Source organism: Crocodylus porosus, unplaced genomic scaffold (assembly GCF_001723895.1).
Source record: "Crocodylus porosus isolate Cpor-Errol unplaced genomic scaffold, CroPor_comp1, whole genome shotgun sequence".
Classification (NCBI taxonomy): domain Eukaryota; kingdom Metazoa; phylum Chordata; order Crocodylia; family Crocodylidae; genus Crocodylus; species Crocodylus porosus.
The window spans coordinates 25,595,947-25,608,202 of record NW_017728911.1 but is presented as its reverse complement, the minus strand read 5'-3'; the positions used below and the strand labels follow the sequence as shown (position 1 = coordinate 25,608,202).

Here is a 12,256-nt window from a genome sequence, read left to right as displayed (position 1 = left end):
AAAATGCTCTAGTGGCTTAGCTTATATGGATAACAATTTAAAACAAATCCCATTATTATAAACATCTCAGGAAAGTCTGCGTCCCCTGAATATAAGATGAAGTATTACATTATTCAAAATTGTGAAAGGCTTTAGCTGAAACACTCATAAAATGTGCATCGGGAATACAGGAAATCATGGCAGGTCCAACTCCTGGTGCAAATTACCCAAGTATTAAACAATAAAAGCTATCACAAAAAAAACCCTTAAAAGCATTTAAGAATTGGAACAAAGCCAACTTCTCAAAGTATTGCATTTACCCTAAACAAAAAGCACTATAACTCAACCATATTATCAAACAATGATCCTTGAACAACAGACAATATCAGTTCCAAATGCCCTAATGGCCATAGCAGAAGCGCTCACATCGTGGACCTGTCAGATTCTGACGAATCTGTGAATTCTGCTAAATACCTGTCATCAAATCTCAGACTGGACACAAGAAGATACCAGGATACCACATGGGTCTGAGCAAACAGAAGTCTCTAAGCTAACACCCTGCTCTGATTCAGAGAGGCATGAGCTTTCATAGGCAACAACCTACTTTATCAGTTACTGACATGAAAGCTCAGACCTCTTTGACCACTTAGACCCTTGCATGTGCCTTGCCAACCTCTGCCTGACAGACAGACAAGCCTAGCCATCTCTGTGCATATGGGTCTAAAGTAATAATTTTGTTTTCCAAACAAACACCTTTTTAAACATATTTTTAAAACTAAATATTTAAACTGATTTTAAACATGCACACTAAATTTTCAAAATGTATGAAACAATAACAGCCTTAAATATTTCCAACATTCCTCCTCCTTGCTCCAAGTATTTGATTCATTTTAAAGAATAGTGATTCCAGGGTGGAAAAATTGATTTTTTTTTTAATTTAAATTGATTTTATTTAAATTATAATTAAGTTTTCCCTTTTAAAAATAAGCCACCTTAAAATTAAATTTGAATGTAATATAGCATATGCTAAGGTATAAATTTAGTATCATTATTAAATGCTTTAAATAAAGCATGTTGAGTCAAAGAGCCTCTACTAAAACCTGTGGAGTTAAAGGCTGATTTTCTTTTATATACAGAATGAGGGGGAAAGTTTCCAACTTTTGAAGTCAAGCCTTAAAGATATAGCACAATATTTCATGTGTTAGGAGCCTGACCCTGCAAGGAATGCAGAATCGAAACTACTGGATGCAAAAGATCAGCGAAGTCATCATAGGTGTTGGAATCTGGCCCCTGACTCCATCAGACACTATCATATGTACTCCTCGATAAGGATTATCCACTGAGTCCACCTGGATGGTATCTAACTCCTGTTTTATTCTCTCTGAGCTCTGATTAGTTCAACTCTCAAATCATGAATATTTACGAATTGGGACCCACAATGAAGGCTTATTCTCCATCTCATGGGAAAACCACCATCTACTCAGTAACTACCAACCTCCTGCTTCTTAATGTTTCTGGGAACCTCAGTTAAATGCTTTTCTTGGTCCCTTTGGATATGTAGAGAGATGTAAACATTAACTTTTCAAGTGCTCTATCCATGCCTCTAAACTAAAATACTACAGCGCACAGGGTTAAGGGGTTCCAATAGCAGAACCCCTGGTTTCTCTTCAGATCCAACAGCAGAAAATATGGTTTATTTGGGTGAGAGGGAGAAGAGAAGGGGAAAGGGTATGATGCATTAGTCACAGGGAGAAGAAATCTTGTTGTTAATTTCTGGTGCAGAGAAAGAAGATGGAGCATGCAAAGCTGAAAAAAAAATCGACTGGGAACTAAAAAAAAGCAGGAAAGCTTGTTTTCATTTCCAGTCTATGAATTAAAAAAGGGAAGAAGATGAGATTGATGAAGTTCTAAAAATTGAAAGGGATTAAAAATTTTCAAAACAGATTACAAATTATGACTATAACTCATTTTAAAGAGAATTAAGCAAGTAGGAACTCAAGCTCAAATGACTTTTACATAGGCATTTTGAAAATTTTCCTCATAGTGAGCTGAAATAATTGGCTTAAATTCACTAGCCACAGTTCAGACTTCTAACACTATAACAGTTAAAACTAGTGTTTAATAAATTAGTTAGTTGTAAATGTGCACCATATTTTGATTAACAAAGTTTCTATATCCAAAACATTAAAATTTGGTTTAATAAATTTGAAGTTCTGGTTTTGTGTTTAAATTAAATTCAAGTTGTCATCTTAACACAGCTTTATACAAATATGAGCAAAAGTAATCATTAATTATCAAGTGAATAAGAACTACATATTTCACCATTTTAGCATACTACTTGTAGTATTTCTAATGATCCAAATAAGCTATATATATTTTAAAACATATATGTACAGTAAAAGTTCAGTTAACCGGCATCTTACAAGCCAGCATGCTCCACTAACTGGCATACTGGCTTGTAAGATAAAGTGAAACCGGAAGTGCCCACCATGGCACTTCTGGTTTCTCCAAACCCCCGTGGCTCGGGGCAAAGCAGCCTGTGCTGCCAAGCCCCCACGACCTGGGGGCATAACAGGCTGTGCAGGGCCCACCTCCCTGTCCTGCGGGGCCCACAGGAAGGGCGGCGATGCCACAGGAGGGGCACCCCAAACACATCGGGAGAAGCGGTGGCCAGGGCCACTCCATTAACCGGCATATTTTGTTATCTGATATCGAATGGGGGATGATGGATAACAGAGCTTTTATTGTATGTAGTTCGTGTACCTAAGAAACATATGTACAAATCTACCGTAAAAATATTATTTAGTTGTAAATCAACATGCTTTAATTGTTATATCAACCGATTAACAAATATATTTTTTGGTTTTTGAAGAAAGGCATACAATGGAAAAGCTGATAAAAATGTTTTAAATTGGACTTTTGGGTCGCTGATCTAAATCGACTTTATTTAACCGTATCCACCCTGAGTGATTCAGACCAAAAGCAATCTATCCAAACTTAGACTACGTTTCAGTTCCTTGGGGATGCCTGGTGCAATGAAAATGGAAGGTCAATCCCTACATTTTTCTTACCTTGGTTTGTTGTGTGGTAGTGCCTTAGAATCAACTGCAAACATTTTGGAAACAAAGACAATGACTGGGGCTGTCCTTTCACTGCTGCACTTCATAAATGCTAAAAAGTGAAAGAAAAGTTTTAGAGCTTCCCAAATTTGAGGCTATAGCCATAATTTTACCATCTTTTGTAAAAGATGCCAAAGTACATATTAACAAGAAGAGAGAAAAGCGATTTAGCATAAATATTTTGGGAAGTTTCTTACACCTTCAAGTTTGCTTTATACCACCCAAATGAGAACGGGAGAAAATTTGTGAAATTGCACATTTTTAGTCACAAATGACTAAACACTCAAAATTAAATAAAAACACCTTAAGTGTCCAAAAGCAACTTAAGTCTCTGGGTTAGACTGAAAAAATTAGACATAATTAGTATTAAATGCTGAAACATCTGCCCTCTTGCCTCAATTCACACTTACATTTATAATTAAGACCCCAGTCTTGCAAGTGCAAACAGCAGTAAACAGCTGGACCCCGGTGCCTGCATGAAATCTCACTGACTTCAATACAGATCTACAGGCAAGAAGCTCGTCAGAAGATGAGAGACCTAATGTTGAAGATCAGGTGCCAAGGTTTTATTCCCCTCAAATTTTCTATTTATGACACTGCTATAATGTACTATGTTAGCCTACAAGAATGGTTCTCAACACTGTTAGACTCACAGCACCCCTGAAGAGGCTCAATGAACACCTAGGAAAACACCAGCTCATAGTGTTCACTTGGTTGGGGGTTTTTTTTGTTTTTTTTTTAAACAAGAAAATAAGAGATTCTTCTGTTGCAAAGAACTCAGAAAAACCACAACAGACCAGAATATTTTTATCACTATAGATTCCTATTTGAAATCTCTGGGTTTATCATGTGAACCCAATCCTCACACCTAACAGTGCTAACATTGAATAACACCCCACGACACCTTTGAAAGGATCTCAAGGCTGTGGCACCTTGGTTGGAAAAAAAAAAAAAAAAAAAAAAAATCACTGGCCTAGGGAACGGTCCTTTTGTTCCCATGCCACTCTGAGTATATTTTGTATTCCTAGTTTTTTTCTTTAGCTGGTTAAGGAACAATATCAAATACCAAATATATTTTGGTACCGGGGCTTCTGGCCTGGGACAGCGGGGCTGTTTATTGCTGCACCAACATGGGAAATTCAGGTAAGAAGTGGGGTGGGAGAAGGGGAGGACCACAGGGAATCGCCCCAGTCCCTGGGGCCGGGCCAGCTCCTGCTGAGCCCCACAGTCCATCCATGCAGCTGGGAGCCAGCAGGCGGGCAGGAAAGTGGCGGCGGGGGTTGCGGGGGTGGAATTGAGCGGGAGTGCAGAGCCTGTGCCCGTGTCCCAGGCCCAGAATGGGGTGGTAGGAGCACAGTCTGTGGAGCTGGACTGAGCTGCACCAGCAGGAAGAGGGGGAGCTGACCTGGCTCCATTGAGCCCCTGCCAGCTGGGACCCCACACTCCTGCTGCCCTGCTCTGGCCCTGGGAGACTGGCTTGGGCACCACGCTCCCGCCCAGCTGCCACTGGCTCCCACTCATTCCGAGCGTCCCTGCCCCAGCCCCGCAATACAGGCGCAGACCAGTGTGCAGCCCCGACCTCACACGGCCTGCATGGAACGAGCTGGTGCTCAAGAGAGGGGGAAAAGCAGCGCCCCACCCTTGTGCTGGAGCCGCTCACAGCCCACGCGGGGCTGTCCTGCCTCTCTGCCACATGACCACTACCCTGCAGGGCAGCAGTGGCAATGGAGAGCAGGCACAGGCAGCTTTGCATGGGCTCTGAGTGGCTGTAGCATGGGGAGCCAGCCACAGGGTGGGGAGGACTGCTTTCCCCCCCAACACTGAGCACCAGTTCGTTCCCCAGAAACTGCTGCTCGGTGCAGAGGAAAGCAGCCCCCTCCGCCCCCGCTCACCACCGGGCAACGTTTGCTGCGGCCACTCGCCCAGAGCTTGCGCCGCACTCGGCTGCAGTGTGGCTTCTTCACTGCCACCTCTGTGCTGCCCAGCGCAGCAGCAGTGTCCATGTGGAGCAGCCACAGGGCAGCACAGAGGCGGCAGTGAAGCAGTCACACCCCAGCCTAGTGTGGCGCAAGCTCCAGGCAGGCAGCCATAGCAAACACTGCCAAGCAGTGGTGAATAGGAGGGCTGCTTTCCTCCATGCTGAGCAGCAGCTTCTGCCCAGCTGCTGCTGCTGCCACAGCTCAGCCCCGACAGGTGAGCCTGGAGCTGGTGGAGGACCCAGGCTAGCAGCAGCAGTGGGGAAGTGGCGCTCAGTGCCTGTGCCTGCTCTCCATTGCCACCTCTGCCCGGGTGGGCGGTGGTGACACAGAGGAGAGGCAGGACAGCCCTGTGCAGGCTGCAAGCGGCTGCAGCACAGGGTGCCAGACACTGGGGGGGGGGTCATTTTTCCCCCATGCTGAGCACTAGCTCGTTCCCTGCAGGCGCATACAGGTCCAGGGCTGTGTGCTGGTCCCCGCCTGTACCACCGGGCTAGGGCTAGGGCAGGGGCACTGGGAGTGAGAAGGCACGCAGGAGCCATCAACACCTGGGCAGGAGCGTGGGGCCCACTCTGGTGTCCTGGGGCCAACACCAGCAGGGCCCAAAGCAGGTGGCAAGAGTGCAGGGTCCCAGCCAGCAGGGGCTCTATGGAGCCAAGTCAGCTCCCCCCTCTCCCTGCTGGTGCAGCCCAGCCCAGCTCCACAGACCCCTGCCAGCCTGCACCCTGTGCTCCTACCACCCCACTCTGGGCCCTGTTGACACTGGCCCTGGGACATTAGTGCAGGCCCTGCACTCCCACTCCCCCCCACCACTTTCCCCACTTTTGTGCCTGCACTTCAGCCACTCTGCACTACATGGCCCCCATACACACCCACATACACACCCCCACAAGCCCCCATATGCAATCATTTCTGCATATATATGACAAATGTACACAAATTAAGAAAAAATGTATTTTTAATTTATTTAAATTATATTATTGTGGGTGTTTGATTTTTAGTATGTAGTTTGTTTTTTTCCCCTAAAATGGCAAACCCTCTTCCCCAAAGGAGTACTTCCAGGGACAAGGGCAGGGACTTCTGGCAGCAAATGTCAGAGGTTAGGGGTGGGACTTCCATTCCCAAGATGGCAACCAAGGGGCAGGGCACCTGTCAGGAGCACGCAGCCCTTGACAGCTTGCCAAAACTTGGTAAGCGGCCCTCTGCCCTATATAACTGCCTACTCCTGCCCTATGGCAACACTGTTACTGCATGGCACAGTAACTGCCTGTACTGGACCGTATGCATACCGCATTTTTTTTTAGCAGCTACTTTGCCATAGTGGCACGCTATAAACAGGGGAGTGAGCCACTACAGTGAAGTAGCTGCTGGTCATATGTAGACACACATGGATGCTTCATGACCATAGAGAGTGTCGCTATGGCAAGGTAGCATCACATGTAGACATACCCACTATGTCTGATATTAGTCCAAAGCCAAAAAGTTCATGATTTACCATATAAGTCATTGGGCTGGGTCCCAGCAGTCAACAACATTTCAAGCCATGGTACTCCACAGCTCAGTATGTGGATGTGTAGTCGATATACCCGGTACAAAAGGATCCAGATGCTACCGGCCAAAGCTGGTAGCATTGCCAGAACCTGGCATTAAATACCAATCCAATTAAAGTCAATGGCAAAACTCCTAGCGACTTGAAATTATATGCCTTATAATTTCACATTCAGGGGAGAGGGCATTAATTTATTATTCTGAAAATGTGCCAAAAAAGCAGAATTATGAAATAGTTAAGAATTCAAGCTATTTATTTAGAAACATGATGCAAATATTTGTTTTACATTTATATATAATGGTTAAAAAGTGGGAATGCAACTAGTTCTGTGTTCTTATCCTTTCCTGGCATTCAACCCGATTGTCAGATCTGGGAGAGGTCAAACTACACAAAAGTAGATTTTTTTTCTTTTTGGCAGATTGTGACCTAAGTGAAAGTGTTGCTATACTGTTCAGCTATGTAGCAATAGCTTTTCATCAACACAGTTTAAAAAATACACAGATGAATCAAACCCACCCTTTACTGAAATCAGCTATATTTAGTACAAAACATTTTCCCATTCATATCAAAGTTTCCCATTATGTGAATTATGGAAACATTTTTTCAATAATAAATCTTTATACAATCTTGGCTTGCATTCTAAAATGCTATCTTAAACCTTTCTAAGATGGATTAACTTAGTGTATATGATGCAGTAAAATATGAACCACAGCTTCCCATGGGAAAAAATGAAGACTAGCCTGATAGTTACTGTTACATGCATTGTTGGACTATACCGAACTAATGCATTTTGAAGGCATGTTTCAGAGAGACACAGAATTACTCCTCCCAGCAAATTAATTTCTTAAACACCACTAGTTTTTACCAGTACAAAAAAGTTTGCAATAGCTGTATTACCACTGTGGTGGCACAACAGGGAGCACTATTAGGCAGGGATTCCCGCCTCATTGTGCCAGGCCCAAAACCCCACTTCAGAACTCTTCCTCAGGGAGCCTACAGCTGGTTGTCCCACTTCCCGGAGAACCCCTGCAAGCCTGGGGTAACACTGCCACCACCCAGGCACTGGTCTCTGAAAGGGCTCTGTGCAGCCCAGAGCACACAGACCCTGCAAACCTAGGGGGTGCTTTGTCCACAGTAATATTTCTTGGTGCTTCTTTCAGCCTGAAGCACCCAATATAGCATCAGGAAAAAGCGAAGGAAAATACAAAGACAAACTTCCCTGGCAAAGCAGGGTGCAGAAGGCCTCTCCCCCTCTTGGTGCCCAACAATGCAGGATGTAACCCCACACCTTTATGGATCAGAAGGGTTGGGGTTGGCTGAGGTAGTCAGAATACACTTTTAGCTAACAAAAGCAACTTGAGTCTTTACAGAGACTGAATACAGCAACTCTTTTAAGATGCAACTTGCCTACGTATAACTCCTGGCAGGTTTCCAGGTTTCTACTTACAGAAATCACCAGGCTGTTACCTGGCGTATTTTCTTGTAGTTTCCAGGTGGCCACAGGAAGGAAGAGAGTGCTGCCCGGTCCCCCTAGGAATTTTATCTGGCCAGGTCAGATTCCTATCCCATTACCTGGATTAGTTTTTATAACCCTCGTGTCCTGCTTTGTTTTTCTCACTCCTACCTACCTCACCTCTTTCTCGGTGCCCCTTCTTCTATACACTAATCACCGCTTTCTATTTCATAGCTCTGCTTCCTACAGTCCCTTAACAGCATCTGATGAAACAAGTCCTCTACTTATGAAAGCTTATGCCATACATGTAAGTTAGTCTATAAAGGTGCAAAATCTACTGTGCCTTCTGCCTGACTTCATACTACCATGGCTATCACTACAAAAATTATTCAGTATAGCAAATTCAAACAAAAAAACTATTTCTTACACCTTGCTAAACATAGGTAGTCAATACAACAGGCATTAGACCAAGCTTCAGTCTCTAGAGGCTGTTAACATATTGAGGATGTTTACATTCATCTTGATACAATTTTCCAATCTAATCTACTTTACATTTCAATAGATAATGCTTACTTCCCATCTGCCTCTTCAAAATCTCTTAAATCAGTGTTTCTCAACCCATGGTATGCATACGCCTGGGGGTACACGAGACACAGGCAGGGGGTACATGGGTGCTGCATTTGGTCTTTGCCTGCTCAGGCCAGAAATCCTGGCTGCTACCCCTCCTGCCAAGTCCAGTGCACCAGGGCTTTCACTCCCCAGTGTCAGTGTGCCGGGGGATAGGGAGAGAGGCCCCGCACATGCTGCTTTGCCCTGGGCCGTGGTGGAAAAAGTGGGACTCAGCTCATGGCGGCGAAACCAGAAATGCCATGGTGGGACTTTCGGTTTCCTTTTTGTCAAGTAGAACGGCAGGGGGTATGTAAGATACCAAAGGTTGAGAACTACTGTCTTAGATATACCCTCAGACATTACATTTATTTGTGGTTTGAGACATTTAAAAATACCATGCAATGCATAGGATCTCAGAAGCATCCTGAACAATAAAAAAGGACTAATATTCTGGGATATTATTAACAAAGGTTTACTATACCACTACCTGCAAACTAAGTGCCAAATGCAAAGCAGACGTTAAACAGATTCTCAAGACCCAAAACTGATATGAGAGCAATTTACAAATAAAGACATCTTCAAATTGGTATAAAAAATATTTACTCACCATTTTTCAGCTCTTGCGTTTCTGGTGGTAAGGAATCAAATGTTCTAGCTCCAACACACATCAATTTTTCCACTCTCTCAGCAGTAATATCAAGAGGACTAGGAAGTTTATTACACACCATAGCTAAAACACATTGTTAAGGATACATGGAAGCCTGCTACAGAATTCTTTATTAATAAAAAAAATATATATATGGTAAATGCTTCCCATTTTGTATATCTCAAGAACGGTATTACTTGCATACACCAGCGGTCAGAAACAGCTGATTTACTAATATCCAAATCCATCCCCTGGTTTTATGCAGCTCCAGCTAAAGTTAAGAGCTTCCTGGCATATGCAGAAGGACAGAATACTTAAGGAGAATACGCCCACAAGGCATCAGCAAAAGTTTTATTCAGATTTAAAGGACAAGTGAGTCACAGACAAACTCTATTATGAAAAGGTGATCATGGCATCCTTCAGAAAAAGACTTCTAAAATATATATGTGAAGGACCAAATAAAGCTACATAACTGAAACATACTGTAAACCCACACGACTTAAAAACACTTCATAAAATTTCTTTATTTTTTAAATGGAAGTGTGCAAGCAGGAACACCAACCAGGCAGAAATAAATTAATTACAGGTGTAACTTAATATTAATATTGAGAAAATAAATCCCCTGGTATATTTGTGGAAAAAAGAAATTTTTACACAAATAATTAAATCACATTAAATAAGAAAGTGCTCTGAAATCTCAAAACTGCTGGTAAAGTACAAAGCATATTTATCCTTAAGGATACAGAGGACAGCCTCAGATATGGGTAGCCACTGACTGCAAATAGCATTGAGGTGAACTCTTGGATCGAAATGACGTGCTTCACGGGCTCCAATTTTCAGTTCCAAGGAGGTGACTATTTTATCAATTTTATCTTTGTCTCTACAAAAAAAAGAACGGCAATATGACCTATAACAAGCACCTACAGCACTTGCAATAAACTGGTCAAAACACAGCAAGCAAGCATCTTCATCTGAGCACATAGTACATGAAAAAGATTCAGTGAATACACTGAACTTTGCTTACCTTTTCATAACAGCTTCATATAGACTCCATATATTGTCCAGAACTAATTGCACAAACAGAGGTTTTTTTCCTTTTGACTAGAAGAACATAGGGCAATATTTAGGAGCTTAAATAAACATTATATAGTTGATAATGAATAAAACTATAGTGTTAAAGTGCCAATCTTCACAAGCAGTATTTTTAAGAAGTCCTACTAGATCAAGGCTATTGGCTGGGCAATGTGAGTGGAAGGTGAGCTAATTTAACAATTATAATGAGATCTGGGTGGGGCAAGTTGCTGGACCAATGTGCCATCAAACAACTGGAAGCAAACACTCGATTTTTAACATGAAGGAGGGTGATAAATACTGACTGTGCATATATATTAGGCAAATGATACTGGCCTAATCCTGAGCCTGTCTTCAGCTACTTTTTAATATGGTTTTGCCTTCTAGGTTTCAGAAAAGGAAATATTAATAATTAAATGGGGGAGAGGAGAGAAAGGGTGCATGATTCATGAAAGAACTAGATTCCCAGCCACAGTCCCCACAGTGTATCCAACTTACGAGGACAGATATACGCCGACCTTCTGTGGCAAAGGCTCTAAAGCTGGAGGTGTAAAGTCCTAGCAAAGGCTCCTTCCTGTAACTCCTACATCACCCACCCATCTCTCACCCTCAATACAATGTCCCTGTACACCATGCCTGGCTGCTGGAATGCTCCTTATACTGGGCATCGAGATACAAATGTAAGAGCTGCTGTAATGTGGATAAGCTACATGTAGTCTCTTTAGGCAAAGGAAACCTTTGTTGACTAGACTGAAGCCTTACGGAAGCTTTGCCCCATGAAAATGCCACAAACTGCCCTATTGAATGGGAAGCTATTGTTTTCATTTATATAATATGAACTGAAAAGGTATTATAGCATGAAAATTATCTTCTTAAAATGGAAACCAAAATTAGAAAATATCAGGCTGCAGATCAAGACATGTATGTACCTTCTGTTATTTGAGAGTGAACTTTAAACACCACTACAATAAAAGGAAAAAGGTCAACCAAGAGCTTCAACCCAATATATCTATGCATCTCAGCAAAATTACCTGGTCACCTTTCATTATCTTCTTTGCCTTTGTATTAAGATAATAATCTCCCCATAAGGTCTTCAAAAGTACTGCAGGCTTGATTCCAATCTTTTGACTATACAATTTCGCAAAAGGTTCAATGCTAAAAGAAAGCAAAATCCATTTTGATACAAAATATATATATATATATATATATATATATATGTATGTATACAATATATACAGAGCATTACACTTACCTGCATTTCAATCTTAAATATTTTGTCCCTTAGTTATTTCCTCTTTAAATGTGGGGTGTTTAGTTCTTATAACTATGACAACATTTTATAACTCAAAAATTAAATCAGTATTAATAAAATCTTAGTTAACAAAGGCCAATTAAAGTTTGAACCAGATTTGAAGAAACAGACTTCAGATGCTATTATGATGCTATTACAACATAAGACAGAATCATAAACACATTTTAGGTTCTTCATATTAAGACAAGAATCTAAATTTCTTCCTGTCCAAATTATGTTTTTAATTAGGTTTTTTAGTCAAAACTACGAAGTGCAGGCCTCGCCCCCTCCCCCATCGACCCTGCTCCTTGGAGGTGGCGGTAGCACAAGGTGCTGGCGGCACCGTGCTGAACTCACTCCCCCCCCACCCCCTTGCTCCAGCCTCACTGCCGCATCCAAGGCATGGCTTGCCCCCACACCCAGCCCTGCTCCTTGGAGGCACTGGCAGCGCTGGCCAGGTTCATCCCTGCCATCACGGTGGCGCTCCATCCCCAGAGGGGGACGTAGAGGACGGACTGGTGCAGTGGAGCACCGCCATGACAGAGGGGTTGGAGGAGGGGAGG

At 42.7% G+C, this 12,256-nt stretch overlaps 1 protein-coding gene across 1 annotated transcript in view; it reads right to left on the bottom strand.

The window, feature by feature from the left end:
- EFL1 (elongation factor like GTPase 1) overlaps positions 1–12,256 on the bottom strand; it is a 166,667-nt gene that overhangs the window by 135,728 nt on the left and 18,683 nt on the right. The window contains exons 7-11 of the mRNA XM_019533698.1: positions 11,434–11,557; positions 10,356–10,432; positions 10,075–10,211; positions 9,293–9,415; positions 3,051–3,150 (exon numbers count right to left, since the gene is read on the bottom strand). Of these exons, the coding sequence (XP_019389243.1) occupies positions 3,051–3,150; positions 9,293–9,415; positions 10,075–10,211; positions 10,356–10,432; positions 11,434–11,557 (561 nt within the window). The remainder of the gene's footprint in view (positions 1–3,050; positions 3,151–9,292; positions 9,416–10,074; positions 10,212–10,355; positions 10,433–11,433; positions 11,558–12,256) is intronic.